General features: G+C 39.4%; 1 protein-coding gene across 1 annotated transcript in view; it reads left to right on the top strand.

Moving 5' to 3' along the window:
* The window catches only part of arhgef28a (Rho guanine nucleotide exchange factor (GEF) 28a), a 462,887-nt gene extending 456,014 nt beyond the window's left edge, over nt 1-6,873 (top strand). Inside the window, exon 38 of the mRNA XM_072548108.1 lies at nt 502-6,873. Within this exon, the coding sequence (XP_072404209.1) occupies nt 502-683 (182 nt within the window). The 3' untranslated portion in view covers nt 684-6,873. The remainder of the gene's footprint in view (nt 1-501) is intronic.
* The last annotated feature ends 11,552 nt before the right edge of the window (nt 6,874-18,425 follow it).

Here is an 18,425-nt window from a genome sequence, read left to right as displayed (position 1 = left end):
CTTCCAAATGTAATGCCACCTGATTTGGAAACAGAGAGTTCCTGGCAACAAGACCACATCTGTGAGCTGCTAGTGTTCCTTGATGGTGGTACATTTAATACCACTGAAAATTGAATGCCACAAAAGTGGTATCAGGGTCTGCACTACAATCCCTCATGTCCAATTAAATGGATCTCCCTCCCGACCTCTGAACCCACCTTGTGGTGACTGACAATACGTTCCACCCCAGGTCAAAAGTGACTACAGCAGAGCTGTAAGTGATGAAGACATCAGAGCCTGATCTGCATGTTTAAAGAAACATTACCGCTTTGAGTAGTGACCTTGCCACCTGAAATTTAAAACTTCACTTGGCCAGATTAGGGTAAGAAGGAACTGGGTATGTCCACCACTCTGTTTTAACTTTTTTTTTCCATTTGTGTCAGGTGGGGGAGCTAAAATAAATCCCTCAATTTTTAAAGGTACAATCCAAAGTATATTAACTGTTTTTTTCACTTTGCACAGATCTGAATACCAAACGGACAACCTTGTCTGTTCGAAAACCAGCTTCAAGCACGCTGCATCAGGCGGGTTTACAGTCCCAGCGTGAAATGCAGCTGTTAGTTCAAGAATGCTCATATGTCCCACAGGAAAGCAAACATGGACAAGAAGATGGGGCTGAAGAGGAGAACGTATTCTATTTCTGAAAGTACTTCAATATTAGAACTTTTGAGTCAAACTAGAACAACATATGGCCACCTTGACCTCTTGGTCCATATTCAGTTAAGTGTTACATCTAGAGAAATCTGGCAGTTAATTCTTTACTCAGCCTTATAGTCCCAGATATGCTTATGAACCTTGAAGTTTCATGAAATTTATTACACTTTTCAGTTTAGTGATAAGATTGTGATATATGAAATACTATATCATCAGCTACGTCATGCTAGTTGAAGCAGTTATAAATCAAAAAAGACCATATCTAAGTTGAAGTCTTCATGTTTCAAGGACAGGTTTTGATATTTTTGCCTGAAGTTCTTAAGTTATTAATTACAATAATCTGATTTTCTTTAATCATAGGTCCAATTTCGAAGGTTAAACACTATCTTGCTTAGTCAGTTTATGCTTAATTTCCCAGGGTCACGGTGGCCTCCCACTATACAAGCTCTGTTTTATTTTATTATTTCTACTGCCTGTCATTATTAAAATTGTTGGGTGTGATTTATGACCTACTTAGACATCACCAAAGTTGGCTTTCAATTGTAATTTGATCTTCCCCATCATGAATTTAGTGTACATACATTTTTAAAGTCATAGATCTTGAAATTCCCTTGTTTGATCTATTTAAGCCCAACTTTGTGAACCATCATTTTGCATGCCTGCAACATTAGAGTGTTCCAGACTAAGAGAGACCCATTGTACTCTAATTGACTTATTGTTAACTAGGCAAATATCATAACCTACAAGTTTTTCATAATTGTTGGTTGCTTTCTGTGACATATAGCTATCCAATTCACTATTGAATTTCCCAACACTATTCATCTCCACTGATTCCCTGGGCAATTTGTTCCATATATTCATTATCCTCTGTGGGAAGGTTGTTAAATCAAAAATGCCTGTTACCTATCCCTGCGTTGGTCCAGTTCTCTAAGCCTTACTGTACTATTTGTGTTCATGTTAAATATAGTACTAGTTTAAAGGAAGAAATATTTTGCATTTATATAGTATCTTTGATGATTCCAAGGAGTCCCACAGCAATGTACAGCCAATGTAGTCCTTGGTTTATGCCTTAAATTCTTGAACATGTCAATAACATTTCTTACATATGATTTTCTCAACGTGCAGGTACAAAATCCAAAGTATCAAATTAGTTCACCAGTGAGGATAGCACAGCATTACTAGCATGAGTGGCAAGTGTCCAATACAGTATTCCAGATGCTATGAATTGATTACCACTTGTTGAGATTTGTTATTTATATGTTGGCTATAAACCTTAAGAGGTTGTTTTTTTTTTACTCAGTGTTATTATATATGATCTTGTATTTTCAAGATACTTCCCAGATACTCCCATATCTCCCTCATCTGTAATATGCAGAGTAATGCTGATTCACTCTCATATTTTTGTGAGTAGCAGGTGCCAATTACCAATCTAATTTCCTTTCATATTAGCTCTTTTTGTTCTATTATTTATAGTTATTTTCTTCTTCACCCATTTTTTCCAGGTTTGATAATACCCAGCATACATTTTTTCTGTTCCCATTCTCAAATAACTTTCATATGTATTGGAAATAAAAGTGGATCAAACACTGGTCCCCAAAGGCATGCTGCGAGACATCATCTTGCTGATGCAGCTCCTTGTATAGTTCTCCTTCATTTCCTCTGATTCAGCCAATTTCCAGTTCACTTCAGAAACTTGGCTGCCGTTTATGATAATGTGCCCCTTGAGTTTGTTAACAACTAAAACAGCCAACCATTAATGGTTGAATTTCTTTGCTAAATTGTTATTAATGACAGTCTGTGATCCAATTTCTCTCATTTGTTTAAAAGTTAAGATTTGTTCCACGAGTTTTTCTAAAGTACTGGTTACATACACTTCAACAGCACAGAATTTATTTAATCTTTATTACCAAATTTTCCCTATACATTATAATCATGTTAATGCAGGAGTTTTTGAGTCACAAGGTAGTTGCAATGATGGTCTAGTGCAAAGAAAGATCGCACGACAAAAACTGAATTTGGATGCATTAAATTATATACCTACTTATGTTATCCTTTATTATAAAGGGACCAGATAAAATGTTTATTATTCAAATGCCTAAAAACAGAATTCCATACTTAAACCTCTGATATGTTGCTTCTCTATCCTCTTGTAAGTCACTCCATAAAACCTATTTACTTGACTAACTATATATCAGTTTTGCCAATATAACTTTGTGGTGATGTGTCAAATTTTGCTTGATACCTATACAGGGAAATACACTGGGGTGCTTTTACTATGTTAAAGGCATTATATAAATGCAAATTGTTGTTGTTAGAGTGGAGTTGGGTAAAATTGATGGACAGTTGCAGAGTCTAATGGATAAACTAAAAAAAACATTTATTTCTTGTTTGGTTGAATATTTCTATCACTTTAGGTAGAACTACATCAAATATATTTAATGCTCAGTGTAGATCATACACAAAATAGGTCATTTCACTCAGAGGAGCTGTCACCCCATTTCCTAGCTGCATCTAATGCTCGAGTATTATTAAATGTCCGACTCACTCTCAGTGAGTTCTCAGATATTCTAAATGTATATTTGGTTAAGAAATTACATATAATATGCCAATATCCATATTGCTAAATGGATAAAACTAGATTGAGAGCATGTCCAAGTTATGTTTAGCTGTAATCACTGTAATTTAATTCAATGCTCAATCCTGTTCAGTAATTTTATTAGAATCATGTAAAATGGTTAACTGTGATGACCTATCTGTACACGTGTACTTAGGTTCCTGGTTATATTCATAGTGCCTGTGTTCCTACCCATCAGAATATGCATACAGTTGCATTACGTAGGGATGGATGTCATGGTCATATCGCAGTGGGAAACAGAAAATCCAGGGCCATTTAATCATGGGAGAGATCTGGCACCATTCTCCTGGTAGTGGAAAGCCTTCCCCAAAATTTATGGTAACTCAGCCTTGACACTTAAATGGAGGCCACAAGATCTCCCATGTCCAACCAGCCAGAAAACCTGTTGGGTTTTGCGTGTGGTCACCTGGCAGTTGGGGTCCCTTGACATTAGATTGTGCCAGATTGAAGGACTCACCATGAGGCTACTGAATGTCACTCCTTGCCCTTGCTTCCAACTACCCCTCCTCCCTCCCCAAATAGCCCTACCCCATGACCAGCATCATGCCTTAGTTAGCTGTGGCCTTGAGTCCATGCAAGATGCTGCGTCTCAGGTGCATGCAGTGCTGCTAGTAGTCATTATTCCTGCTGCTGGTCTTTGATTAGCCAGCAGCTCTTCGCAGAAAGGATTTCTGCCATCAGGGTATTCAATTGTAATGGAGACCCAATGGAAGCCACTTAAATGTCAGAGGGATACTTGATTCAATTGGGCATCCCCCATGGAAATGGCCTACCCAAGCCATGGATAATTGAATAGTGAATGAGACCACATTAGTCCAACAAGTTCATAATATCAGAAATTACTCAGTACCTGATTTTCGCTATCAAATCAGGTAGCTTGAATTATGGAAGTTCCTAGTCAGCTAACCTGCCCTGACTTAAAGGGCCCCAATTAGACCTAATTGCAGGAAGATTGGTGTCTAGGCAGGCTGTCTACAATTGTGGTTTTTCCTGGACTTTTTTCCAGTTGCTTTATGGTTGTTAAGCCATCTAGCCCTCATACAATCTCATTCCCTCAACCAAATCCTGTGGTCCCTGCTGGTTTCTATGCCAACTCATTCACAACTCTTTCCTTCTTCCCTTCCCCAGTTACCCCAATGCCACCTCCATGCCAACACAAGCTCCACACCTACATATTGAGCACCCCCATGCTCATGCCACACCTTGTCAAATTATGCTGTCCCACTATAGCTTCTCAATGTTGATATGCCACATCCATAGTCACTGACCCGTATTCACTATAGCTGGAATTTAGGACTTGCATGGAAATGAAGAAAAATTAAACTTGTGAGAATCTAATCTAGTCCTCACTCATATGGTAGTGAAAAATTCCCATTAATGAAAACTCATTCAAAACTTTTATATATTGCCAAGTGGTTACTGTCTTATTGAAAACAAATGTCTATTCAGACCCCATAACAAAAACCTCTAAATCCTTAAGTGCCTCTTGAAGCTATCAATTAAACTGAACTCAGGATCCCCAGTTAGGATAATTGTAACTTCTGAAACTTAGCCAAGCATTAATAATGACGTCATAATGGCTACTGGGGATTGTGAAGCCATCTGTTGATGGTAATTTGTTTTCAAAGCTACAGCAGATGGCCTGTCAAGGCAGTCCGGCAGAGGTCATTTTTTTCCACTTTTAAAGAGTGGGCAATTTAAATAAAACCTGAGATCATGGCATTGAAACACACCTTATTTGCCCTGCAAGAACTTTTATGTCTCCTCTATCAATTTGTCGCTCCAATTTGTAACTACCAGAGTTGGGATTGGTTGAATGGAGCATAAGGTTTATGTGGCCATACTGAGTTTAGGTTTCCTGTTTGCTCGAGATACAATTCCCTGAAAATTGCAGCAAAGATTAGATCTGTTGTAAATAGGGTGTGTCTTATGCATCTGGGACCTTACCCACCATTTTTAAAGGCCTATGTACCTATCAACTCCACAAAATTCCAACCCCAAGTCCAAATGTTGTTCACATGATCACTAACCAAGTTAACTATTTGAATGACTAAACTCAGTTAAGTTATAGACCAAAGCAAAATAAGAACGAATTATACTATTTATATGTGTAATACAAAAATCAGAACTAAGACTATATATCTTCACACATCTGCAGGCAGTAGTTTTCAAGATGTACTAATAGAGCCAGTAATTTCATAATGAAACAAATTCGTGGTAATTATTTTATTACATTTGATGGTGTTTATGAAAGAATAGCTTATTTTAGCTGGTTGACAACTGACCAACTAAATTATAAATATAAATATAAATTATAAATATCTTCTGCACTAAAACAATAATATATCTGGAATGGGTTCTCAACATTAATCTTTGGAGTATAGATACTGGTATCAGTATAATATAAGCACAACCCTAATGCAAAGAGTATACCATTCACCTCTGTTATATGTATCTCCAATTAAAAGAAGATATCATGATGCTACATTGCACTATTCCTGCTTACCAAATCTGATGTAGAAGAAATGGAGATTTTAACTGATGCCCAGATTAAGATCAATGTGGCACAAGTTTAAAGGGGCCTTTCACATTTTTGATATTTAGAGAAGACACTGCCTCCAGTAGCAATAACTGAAGTATTAAAACAGTAACTCATTTTAAATTGCACATTTAATGAGAAATTTTAATGTACCATCTAAGATTCAAAGAAATGAGTAAAATAAGTAGTAATTTTGTAGCATTTGGCTCATGAAGAAGTGTATCAAACTTTGTTTTGTGGAGGGGCAGGAGTCGGAATATGTGTCAATTTCATCATAGTTCAGTTCTCAAATAATGTTGTGATGTGTTTACCATAATTGACATGAGATGTGTGGTGGTGAAGGGGTGGATAGCTCCAATCCAGGAATAATAATCCTTTAAAAACTTCAGCTGATCATTTCAAGATGGTGGGTGAAGGATAGATTACTGAATACCCATGGTAATGACTTGAAGGAGTTTCAGCACCACAGTATCACAGAATGGAAATACATTTTCAAGCATGCAGTTACTTTCTGCTGATGTTGCAAAAATGTTTTGTAACTGGAAACTTAATTGTACTTAAACCCTAAAGCAGAACCTCTTGCAGAATATTTGGAACATAATTAAAAGTGGTGAGTCATCACACAAGTCACACCTGCTCAGCACTAGATTAGAATTACAGTCAAGAATGTACAGTTTATTGTTTTAATGAGATTTTTGAAGATATAAAACACATTTAACCAAACAAAAGCTTTGAATGGCTACCGTGTATCTTGAACTGTAAATACCGAACTGAATATATATTCATTAGTTTCTTCCATTTCTTGCACTTTGAATATTTAGAATTGCCGTATTCTCTTCAAGAAAATGCAAATTTTTATTCAAAAACTCTGAAGCTGAAATGAAAATGTAGATGTAGTTCCATCTGCCTCTTAAAAAATCATGACATATGTAATTATTTCTTTATGTAAAAAAAACACAAAATAATGTTGAATTTTATAGAATGTTCTAAATGAGCCTTATCTGGCAGGCGGTTTAATAAAGTCTGAACAGATGTTCTGGAGTGTCCTTGTGCAGTGTATGTAATTAATTCTTTGGTTGCTGATACTTGTAAAGCAATAGATGGAATGGAGCTAACTGAGCAATCAAAATTACTGGTAACAAAAAAAAACTCAGTTAATTTGCTTCTTGGTTGTTTATAAGTGCACTAAACTCTGAATTTGTTTTACAAAATGTTTAAGTGGGGGATGCGCTGCAAAAAAAAACTTAAAGTAGAACTCAAAGAAGAAAATCACCATTGGGAAATCCTAGCCTTTAAATATCACTGAATAGAATGTATGAAGTAGTAATTGAGTGTGATTAATCATTCAAATAGAAAGTAATTATACCAATGAACTCCTCGGCAGAAAAGATTAAAAACTTAATTAGTTTAAAAAGTAGGCCACCAAGGGTCATCACGCATTGATCACATCTCTGTAGATAGTTTGGCAACATTTGGCATTTTATTTTGAATATAAATGTCACTGAGCACATCGTTCATCGTGTTTATTTGCTTTAAAGAAAATTAGATAGCATCTTAGTTAAATGCAAAAAGCTGCTTTCCATTTGTTACTGTTCGAATAGCCATTCCTTCTTTTTGCTTCCTGTTTCTTTTTCTCTGATAGCACACTCATTGACATCTTTTTCGGGTAGTCATTCCCAATCCTTGTCCCAAGATATGGGGACAATCATAATTGAGCCCTTGTTTGTCTACGCATCCATTAATAAACAGGGGTCACTTGATAGTGATTAGGAGCTGGGTGTACTGCTCACATTCTTTGACCCTAGCCCAGGATACTCAAACGATATGTAAAAACACTTCAATAACAGCCGACCTTAGATCAAATACAGACCCTACCTGGCATGTTTCACTCTTGATGATCTGTTTACTCATTAAGCCATCTGGATCTCTATCAGTGAGGTCTAGTGGAGAATTGCTATATTGGTAAAGTAATACAATGCCATAAGGGTTAGTCTTAACTTTAGAAAGGGCACTGCACTCACGACACACTGTTCAGCAAGTGATTTAGTAGCATGGCAAGTTACACAGTGTTATACAGTACTTCAAGTGGGATAGGTTATTTGTCTAATTTGCTGTCAGATCCAATTGTTTCCATTTAATGAGCACAAATCTGTTCAGAAGGCAGAAACGTTTCTGTTTCCTTTTTGAAAGTCTTAAATTTCCTTTCTGACCACCTGCACTGGTAACTTGTTCCATATGTCCATTGCCTTTTTTTGTGAAAGTTAGAACATTGCCCTTTCACCTCTTGAACCTGGATTTTAATCCCTTCCTGCTTCAGGCATATGGGAACAGTGCCTCTTCAGGCTAGAACGGTGTTGTATGATATGACTTTAAGCCAGTTCTTGGTGTGCAGAGGGTCACAACACAATACTTTTTTTTCTCAGCTCCTACTAGTTGACCCAAAACTATTAGCTTCATCCAGCTAGGCAGCGAAGAAAGCTGGTGTGGAAAATTGAAAATTCCATTTCTGAGATTAAGTGGAACACTGCATAAAATAGATATACATTACACATTGCCATTGATATCTTTTACTTTCACTAATTCAAACACAAGAAAAGCCATGAAACTTTAGGAGCTCCTTAGATTAGATTCCCTACAGTGTGGAAACAGGCTCTTCGCCTTAATCAGTCCACACCAACCCTCCAAAGAGTAACCCACCCAGACCCATTTCCCTCTGATTAATACACCTAACACTATAGGCAATTTAGCACAGCCAATTCACCTGAACATCTTTGGACTGTGGGAGGAAACCAGAGCACCCGAAGGAAACCCACACAGACATGGGGAGGATGTGCAAACTCCGCACAGACAATCGCCTGAGGCTAGAATTGAACCTGGGATCCTGGTACTGTGAGGCAGCAGTGCTAACCACTGAGCCACTGTGCTGCTTCATGTAAAAGGTAGAATGGTGTATTTTTTTTAATGCGACTTGTAAGTAATCTCTGTAGAATTAACTTACTTTTAAATTACATATTATAGTAAAAATATAAATCAGCATGAAATGCTGTAAACAAGAGATGCTCTTCTGGTAAGTAGCCTCTTAATGTTCAGTCACAGATACAATTGGAGAAATATAACTGTAGGCATTTTAATCACGCTGTCAAACATATTATGGCACATGGAATTTGAACCCAAGCCTCCTGGTCCACAGATAGGGACACTACCACTATACCTGCAATTCTCAGGTGGTCTTCCTACTAACCTACTAACCAGATCTCAGTGTGCTTAGCTTCTGAAATCAGACAATATTAGGCATTTTCAGACCATTATGCTTGTTAGAAGAAATGTAATTGTCCCCTCAGTACTCTGAGCTTGTGCTCTGTAGCCTGTGTCAACTCTACTGCTGCTTTGAGTGCCATTGTGAGCAGTCAGTGATCGCAATTAAACACACCACTTGTAACATAGGGTTGGAGTATCACAGCTGAAAATGTGTGAATTTTCAAAGCTGAAAGAAAGCTCATTTTGGAAAGAAACATCAAAGAGAAAGGATTCTGGGTAATCCAAGATGGAGGATGGGAAACATTTCTGGCTGTAACAGCTGCTCCTTTTTTTGAGGTATTTTAGGTGTTGGAGGTGATTTCCTCAAATTCCAGGAACAGCAATTACTGTTTTATATGCTGTTGCATTGTTTTGGAACTTTGGAAAAAAAAGTCAAAACAGTTTTAAAAGGGAGAAGAACAGACAAAGAAAGCACGTGGAGAGGTCAGTGCAGGAGAGAAAGAAACTGATACTGCCTTTGCTGTTCGAATTCATATATCGCTGAAAAATAACAAACTGTGAAATTCACAACTGATCTTGGAGGAACTGTTGGGCGAAGTTCACAGCACAGAAGCAGATAAATGTATTGTTGCTTTAAGTATGTCCAACAGAAAATCTGCAGTAGTGAGTAGAGTGGCTTCTTTCTTCCTTTCCCACCTAGCCGCTCCAACCTCCCCCTGACCTATCACCTCCATCCCCACCCGCATTCACCTATTGTACTCTTTGCTATCTTCTCCCCAGCTTCCCATCCCCCCCCGTCCACTCCCAATTTATCTCTCCACCCTGGAGGCTCCCTGCTTCTATTCCTGATAAAGACTTTTGCCTGAAACATCGATTTTCCTGCTCCTCAGATGCTGCCTGACCTGCTGTGATTTTCCAGCAACACTCTGATCTAAACCAAAGAACTTTCGAAAGCTGATTGGGGGCAGATATTCACAAGTAAAGGGATGACTGCAAAATAGGAAGCCTTCAGAAATGAGATAACGAGAATCCAGAGAAAGTATATTCCTGTCAGGGTGAAAGGAAAGGCTGGTAGGTATAGGGGATGCTGGATGACTAAAGAAATTGAGGGATTGATTAAGAAAAAGAAGGAAACATATGTCAGGTATAGACAGGATAGAGCGAGTGAATCCTTAGAAGAGGATAAAGAAAGTAGGGGTATACTCTAGAAGGGCAAAAAAGGGACATAAGATAGCTTTGGCAAGTAGAATTAAGGAGAATCCAAAGAGTTTTTACAAATGTGTTAAGGACAAAAGGGTAACTAGGGAGAAAATCGTGCCCCTCAATGATCAGTAAGGCGGCCTTTGTGCAGAGCTGCAGAAAATAGGGGAGATACTGAATGAGTATTTTGCATCAGTATTTACTGTGGAAAAGGATATGGAAGTTATAGACTGTAGGGAAATAGATGGTGACACTTTGCAAAATGTCCGAATTACAGAGGAGGAAGTGCTGGATAAATCCCCAGAACCTGATCAGGTTTTTTTAGATTAGATTACTTACAGTGTGGAAACAGGCCCTTTGGCCCAACAAGTCCACACCGACCCACCAAAGCGCAACCCACCCAGACACTACGGGCAATTTAGCATGGCCAATTCACCTAACCTGCACATTTTTGGGCTGTGGGAGGAAACCGGAGCACCCGGAGGAAACCCACGCAGACATGGGGACAATGTGCAAACTCCACACGATCGCCTGAGGTGGGAATTGAACCTGGGTCTCTGGTGCTGTGAGGCAGCAGTGCTAACCACTGTGCTGCCCACTAGAAATCTGTGGGAAGCTAGAGAACTAATTGCTGGGCCTCTTGCTGAGATATTTTTATCATTGATAGTCACAGGTGAGGTGCCGGAAGACTGGAGGTTAGTTAATGTGCCACTGTTTAAGAAGGGTGGTGAGGACAAGCCAGGGAATTATAGACCAGTGAGCCTGACATCGGTGGTGGGCAAGTTGTTGGAGAGAATCCTGAGGGACAGGATGTACATGTATTTGGAAAGGCAAAGACTGGTTAGGGATAGTCAATATGGCTTTGTACGTGGGAAATCATGTCTCAAAAACTTGATTGAGTTTTTTGAAGTAACAAAGAGGATTGATGAGGGCAGAGCAGTAGATGGACTTCAGTAAAGCGTTCGACAAGGTTCTCCATGGGAGACTGATTAGCAAGGTTAGATCTCACGGAACTGAAAATGTGTTGCTGGAAAAGTGCAGCAGGTCAGGCAGCATCCAAGGAATAGGAGAATCGATGTTTCGGGCATCAGCCCTTGGATTTCACGGAATACAGAGAGAACTAGCCATTTGGATCCAGAACTGGCTCAAAGGTAGAAGACAGAGGATGGTAGTGGAGGGTTGTTTTTCATTCTGGAAGCCTGTGATCAGTGGAGTGCCACAAGGATCGGTGCTGGGTCCTCTACTTTTTGTCATTTACATAAATGATTTGGCTGTGAGCATAAGAGGTACAGTTAGTAAGTTTTGCTGATGACACCAAAATTGGAGGTGTAGTGGACAGCGAAGAGGGTTACCTCAGATTTACAACAAGATCTTGACCAGATCGGCCAATGGGCAGAGAAGTGGCAGATGGAGTTTAATTCAGATAAATGCGAGGTGCTGCATTTTGGGAAAGCAAATCTTAGCAGGACGTTTGCACTTAATGGTAAGGTCCTAGGTGTGTTGCTGAACAAAGAGACCTTGGAGTGCAGGTTCATAGCTCCTTGAAAGTGGAGTCGCAGTAGATAGGATATTGAAGAAGGCGTTTGGTATGTTTTCTTTTATTGGTCAGAGTATTGAGTACTTGAGTTGGGATGTCACGTTGCGGCTGTACAAGACGTTGGTTAAGCCACTTTTGGAATTTTGCTGGTCTCCTTCCTATCGGAAAGATGTTGTGAAATTTGAAAGGGTTCAGAAAAGATTTACAAGTCTGTTGCCAGGGTTAGAGGATTTGAGCTATAGGAATAGGCTGAACAGGCTGGGGCTGTTTTCCCTGGAGCACGGAGGCTGAGGGGTGACCTTATAGAGATTTACAAAATTATGAGGGGCACGGATAGGGTAAATAGGCAAACTCTTTTCCCTGGGGTGGGGGAGTCCAGAACTAGAAGGCATAGGTTTAGGGTGAGAGGGGAAAGATATAAAAGAGACCTATGGGGCAACGTTTTCACACAGAGGGTGGTACGTGTATGGAATGAGCAGCCAGAGGAAGTTGTGGCAGCTGGTACAATAGCAACATTTAAGAGGCATCTGGATGGGTATATGAATAGAAATGGAGGGTTATGGGCTGGGTGCTGGCATGTGGGACTAGATTGGGTTGGGATATCTGGTCAACATGGACGGGTTGGACCGAAGGGTCTGTTTCCATGCTATACCTCTCTATGACTCTATGACTCTAAATAGCAAAAAGGTACAGTCCACAAGTTCAAGTTGTTCATTAGTCAAAATGGCTGTCCATTTTTCACTCCGCTGCTGTTAAAATGAAAGGAATGAGATAAGACTGGAATTTTTTCCCTCTCTCAATGGAAAATCTATGAAATCACTGCAGAATTAATTTTAAACCACTGAACAAATAAGGGTAGCAACCCTTTTATCGGTGCTGAGTGATAAGTACTGAAAGCTGTAATGCAGTCTAGATCGCATTCAAGAGCAGAACAGCTAAACCAGACAGAACTTGAAAGCTATGAAGACACACTTTGAATCCCACATTAATTGTGCAAATGAATGTTATGTTATATCAAAACTCAGATGAACTCAGATTGTTGATCAGTATATAACTGCACTGCTACATTTAACTGAAACCCAAGAGTTTGGACAAGTCGAAGATGTTCTTATCTGAAATAGGCTTCTCTTAGGCCTAAGAGATGCTGCTGTGAGAGCATGTCAGCTGAATGAGAAGAAACCTATTCTCAAGAAAGCTGTCAAAAGTAGAGTTCTGAGATTGTCAATATTCAACCTAAGCATATTAATGAGAAAATGAATGAGAGCTTGCATTAAATTGAGTGACATTCCAGATCAAATGAGAAAAAGAAGCAAAAAAAGATAAAAGGAAGAAATATTTGTAGAAAAGATCAAAACCTGGGGGCAGGTTGTAAATATTATGAGGACATCAAATTAAAACAAAAGGAAACATGTCTGCTGGAAGCACTGCTGTATCTGTAAGAAACTGAAACTCTTTGTGCATGTGAGTCTGAGAAATCAAACATAGCTGTTGGAGAAATGTCAGCTGATGAATCATTGTACACTTTGCAACAGGTTGGTGTAGTCAAGTCTAAAAGTAACATACCAGGAGAGATTTGCTGCATTTTCAAGTGTACTGTCACTGACTACTGAATAGATCCTGAAAGAATTATTTTCAGGTCTTCGATGACTTCCTGGTGAATAACAACTTGAAATGGATGTGAGTGAGAGACCAATGCAGCACTGCCTCGTAGAGTTCAAACTTCCCCCAAGTTCAGTCTGAAAACCAAGATAGAAGACCTGTAAAAGTAGGGAGTAATCAAGATAGTAAAAACACCTACAGTTTGGATTAGCAGCATGGTAAATGTGAGTATGCATACATCCAAAAGATCTCAATGAATCTTTGAAGAGTCTAGTCTGAACTATACAAGAAAAGTGCTATACTGACCAAATATAAGCAATGAGAATAAACGCCACATTAGCTAGTGCAGTGCTTATTACAAATACCAAACTAAGCAACCCACTTGTTGACTACAACACAATTCCTAGACTGACCAGGATGAAACTTTAAAGTAAACTTCTTCACTGTCAGTAGAACTTATTATATTGTAACTGTGGAAAATATTATGCTTAATGGGTGCTAAACCATTGGTGTCAACAACTGCCTGAAACATCAGTCATTATCATATTCCAGACATCATGATGAATGAAGATAGCCCCTAATTCATGAAAAAAGCATTCAGCTACTTCATAATGGATTGGAAAATTCAACACCATTTGCATCTCCACACAGTCACCAGTCAAATAAAAAGATTAAAGAATAATGTAAATCACCAAGAAATTAATACGTAAACCAAGCAAATTCAATACAAATTTGTGCAAGGCTCCACTCTTGAGTGGAGAAATACACAGTCTGAACTCTAACAAAATACTGCACTCAAATAATTCTTACAACAGCAAGATAACTACCCAAAACAGAAGCAGTAACAGGTGTGACTAACAAAAACCAACATGAAATGACAGAAAGCTGAATGTGATTTTGATAAAATGAGACAGCAAATATTGAATACTCTGAATAACATTAATCCACATCAAAACCTTGTGACATAGAACAGTTGTCCCATTGAATGTTTGTGGTGAACACAGATAATCGGATATTTTCTTACAATCACAGATACGTATGTATATCTAATGAGCTTTTCACGATGGATATTTTTGAATCAACCTGTTCAGACATGTTATTTAACAACTTTGAAACTAGAGCTCTTGGCTCAGAGGTACAGACACAACCATGTATAAGAACCCCTCCCATATCTCAGAGTTATGTTCTAGGTCTAAGAATTTTCAGCTGCTTCTTCGAAGATCTTCCCTCCTGATGACTGCACAAAGTTCAGCATCATTTGCAGTTCATCAGGTGCTGAAGCAGTCCATGCCCAAATGGTGAAAGCTTTGGCTGACAAGTAGCAGGTAACTTTTACACCACACAAGCATTCAGGAATGACCATCTCCCATAATATTCAATGACATTACCAACTGTAAGTTGTACATGGTCAGGAAGAAGAGATCATACCGGGAATGAGACACATTGTGAGTGAGTATAGTTCAGAGATATCGGAAGCAGCATGGAATTTCATTGCAGAGATGCTTTTTGCCTTTTTTTTGGCTTCTTTTTAAGAACGCCAGGATCAGGAGTCCAACACAAAAGAAAAGGTGACATCACTTAAACCATGCATTTGATTGGTAACAGCAAAATTTGACTGTTATAGGTTACTTGCAGATTGAAGGTAATTATGAAAAATATTTACATATTACAAACTAAAAGACCAGTTAGAAATTTAAAAACAAAATAAATTAACAACTGCGTAAATCAAATGGAGATGCCAGGTCAGACGATGTATTGTACCTGCATGAAGTAGGAGATAGTGTACCCCATTGTGGTCAGAGTGACCACATCCGTAGCAGGCGTTGGTTGCTCGAGGAACTCCAGCTCAGAGTTGATGAGTTGGAGCCTGAGTTTTGAACACTGTGATACATCAGGGAGTGGGGGGGAGTTACCTGGACATTATGTTCAGGAGGCAATCGCACCTCAGATTAACTACCTCAAATTTGGTCAGTGGTCAGGGGCAGGAGCGTGTGACCATATGAGAAGTAGGCAGAAGATGGTACTGAAGGAGCTTGTTTAACAGATTTGAGATTCTTATCTCTGTATAAAGAAAAGCAGGTCAGTAGTAAGGATGAGCAAACTAACCACAGAACCATGGTGCAGGAAGCCATTCAAGAGGTGGAAGAAAATAAAAATGTAGTTGTAATCGGGGATAGTTTAATCAAGGGAATAGACTACTCTTTGTGGCCAAGATCGAGAATCTTGAAGGCTGCATTGCCTGTCTGGTCCCTCAGGTTCAGGATATCTCATCTGGGCTGGGGGAATCTCACTGAAACTGACAGAATACTGAAAGGCCTGGATAGAATGGATGTGGAAGAAAATGTAGGAGAGACAAGGATCCGAGGGCACAGCCTCAGAATAAAGGGGACAACACTTTAGGACTGAGATGTGGAGGAAGTTCTTCAGCCAGAGGGTAGTTAATCTATGAAACTCATTGCTGAAGAAGACTGCAGAGACTAAGTTATTGACTGTATTTAAGACAGAAATAGATAGGTTCTTGATTAGTAAGGGGATCAAAGGTTATGGGAGAAGGCAGGAGAATGAGGTTGAGAAATAGATCAAACTTTAAATGGTGGAGCAGACTTGTTGGGCCAAATGGCCTAATTTTGCTCCTATACCTTATGGTCTTACGCCTGCATAGGAACTTGGTGTGGGAGGGGAAAAAGCCAGTTGTCATGGTTGATGTGGATACCAACAATATAAGTAGAAAGAGGGAAGAGTTTCTGAGGAAATGTGAGCTGCTGAGGCTGCATTATAAAGCAAAACCAAAAAGGTAATAATCTCCCATTCACTACCTGAGCCATGAGCTAATTGGCATGAAGTAAACAAGATTAAAGAGGTAAACACATAGTTCAAAGATTGATGTGGGAGAATGGGTTCGGAATTCTGGGATATAGACACCAGTATTTGGAAAGAGGGAGCTGTTCTAACTCGATGGGCTCCACCTGAATCTTGATGGGACCAGAATCCTGGAGAATCATATAACTAGGACCGTAATAGGGCTTTAAACCAATTAGTGGTAAGGTGGATTCAGTTACGTAGAGAATTATGGAAAAACTTTTGAAGGTAGGGAGGGCTCATGAGAGGTTATTAATGTTTCCAAAACAACTAATAAGACAGAGAAAATGGAAGGGGTCAGGAATCTAACTTCAGGCCTAGCAATAAGAGGGACAACTATGAGAAGGGGTCAACTCTGGACTGATGGTGTTGTACTTCAATACAAACAGTATACGAAACAAGGTAAATGAGCTTGTAGTGCAGATTGAAATGGGCAGGTACAATGTTGTGGGTGTCACAGAGACCTGGCTGCAAGGGGATCAGGGCTCCATAGTGTTAGTGGCAAGGAACTGAAATGAATGATTTAATTGAAGTGAATGATCTATTGCCAGTTATACTTAAGGGAAAATAAAGTGAAAAACTTCAAAAGCTACTGGCCTGGTTAGAGGATTGGCTGACTGCCAGAAAGCAGAGAGTGGGGATAAACAGAATTTTTTCAGGATGGCAGCCAGCGACTGGTGGAGTTCCACAAGGGTCAGTGTCGGAACCACACCTATTCACATTGTACATTAACAATTTGGATGAAAGAACTGAGGGCGTTGTTGCTAAGTTTGCTGATTGCACAAAGATAGATGGAGGGACAGGTAGTATTGAGAAAGTGGAGACACTGCAGAAGGACTTGGACAAGCTAGAAGAGTGAGCAAAGAAGTGGCAGCTGGAATACAATGTGGGAAAGCTTGAGGTTACACATGTTGGTTGGAAGAATAGAGATGTAGGCTATTTCCAAATTAGGAAAGGCTTTGGAAATAGGAAGCACAATGGAATATAGGAGTCATGGTTCAGGATTCTCTTAAGGTTAACATGCAGAGTAGTTAGGAAGACAAATGCAATATTAGCATTCATTTCAAGAGGACTAGAATGTAAGAGCAGGGATGTACAACTGTGACTCCATAAGACTTTGGTTAGACTGCAATTGGAATATTGTGAGCAGTTTTGACCCCATATCTGAGGAAGGATGTGTTTTTATTGGAAGAGGTCCAAAGGAGGTTTACAAGAATGATCCCAGGAATGAAAAACTTGTTACGTGAGGGCTGTTTGAGGACTCTGGGTTTGTACTTAATGGAGTTTAAAAGGATGAGGAGAGAATTCATTGAACTTACAGAATACTGAGAAGCCTGGATAGAGTGGACGTGTAGAAGATGTTTCTACTAGTGGAAGAGACAAAAACTCGAGGGAACAGCCTCAGAGTGAAGTCCCTTTAAATATGGGATGAAAAGAAATTTCTTCAGCCAGAAGGTGGTTAATCTGTGGAACTCATTGCCACAGAAGGGTGCTGAGCCAATTCATTGATTGCCTTTAAGAAAAGAGATAGATTGGTTCTTGATTGGTCAGGTGAGAAGGCAGGAGAATAGAGTTGAGAGACATATGAGCCTTAGTCAAATGGTGGAACAGAATTGATGGGCTAAGTCATCTAATTTTTCTCCTTTATCTTACAATTATATCACTGAGACACCCACTATCAGCAGCTGGGGACTACCATTGAATAGGAACTGACTAGCTATTTCAGCACTGTGGATACAAGAATAGTTCAGAGGCAAGGAGTCTCACAGCATATAACTCACCTCCTCTCTCCTGAAGCCAGTCCATCATCTCCACAACATAGGTCAGAGTGATAAATTATTCCTTACCTGTCTGGATGAGTGCTTCTCCAACCTGATACAAGAAGCTTGGCACCAGGACAAGACAGACCACTTGATTGGCACCACAATTATTCCCCCCCCCCCCCCCCCCCCCCCGGCCTGCCCGTCCAAAACCAAAGTTCATTGGCACTATGTAAAAGATGCATAGTAGAAATTCACCAAGGTTCCTTTGATAGCACTTTCCAAATCTATGACCATTTCCATTTAGAAAATGAAGGACAGCAGACATATGGGAACACCACGTCC

Source organism: Chiloscyllium punctatum, chromosome 2 (assembly GCF_047496795.1).
Source record: "Chiloscyllium punctatum isolate Juve2018m chromosome 2, sChiPun1.3, whole genome shotgun sequence".
NCBI classification, from domain to species: domain Eukaryota; kingdom Metazoa; phylum Chordata; class Chondrichthyes; order Orectolobiformes; family Hemiscylliidae; genus Chiloscyllium; species Chiloscyllium punctatum.
This window is presented reverse-complemented; position numbering and strand designations above follow the sequence as displayed.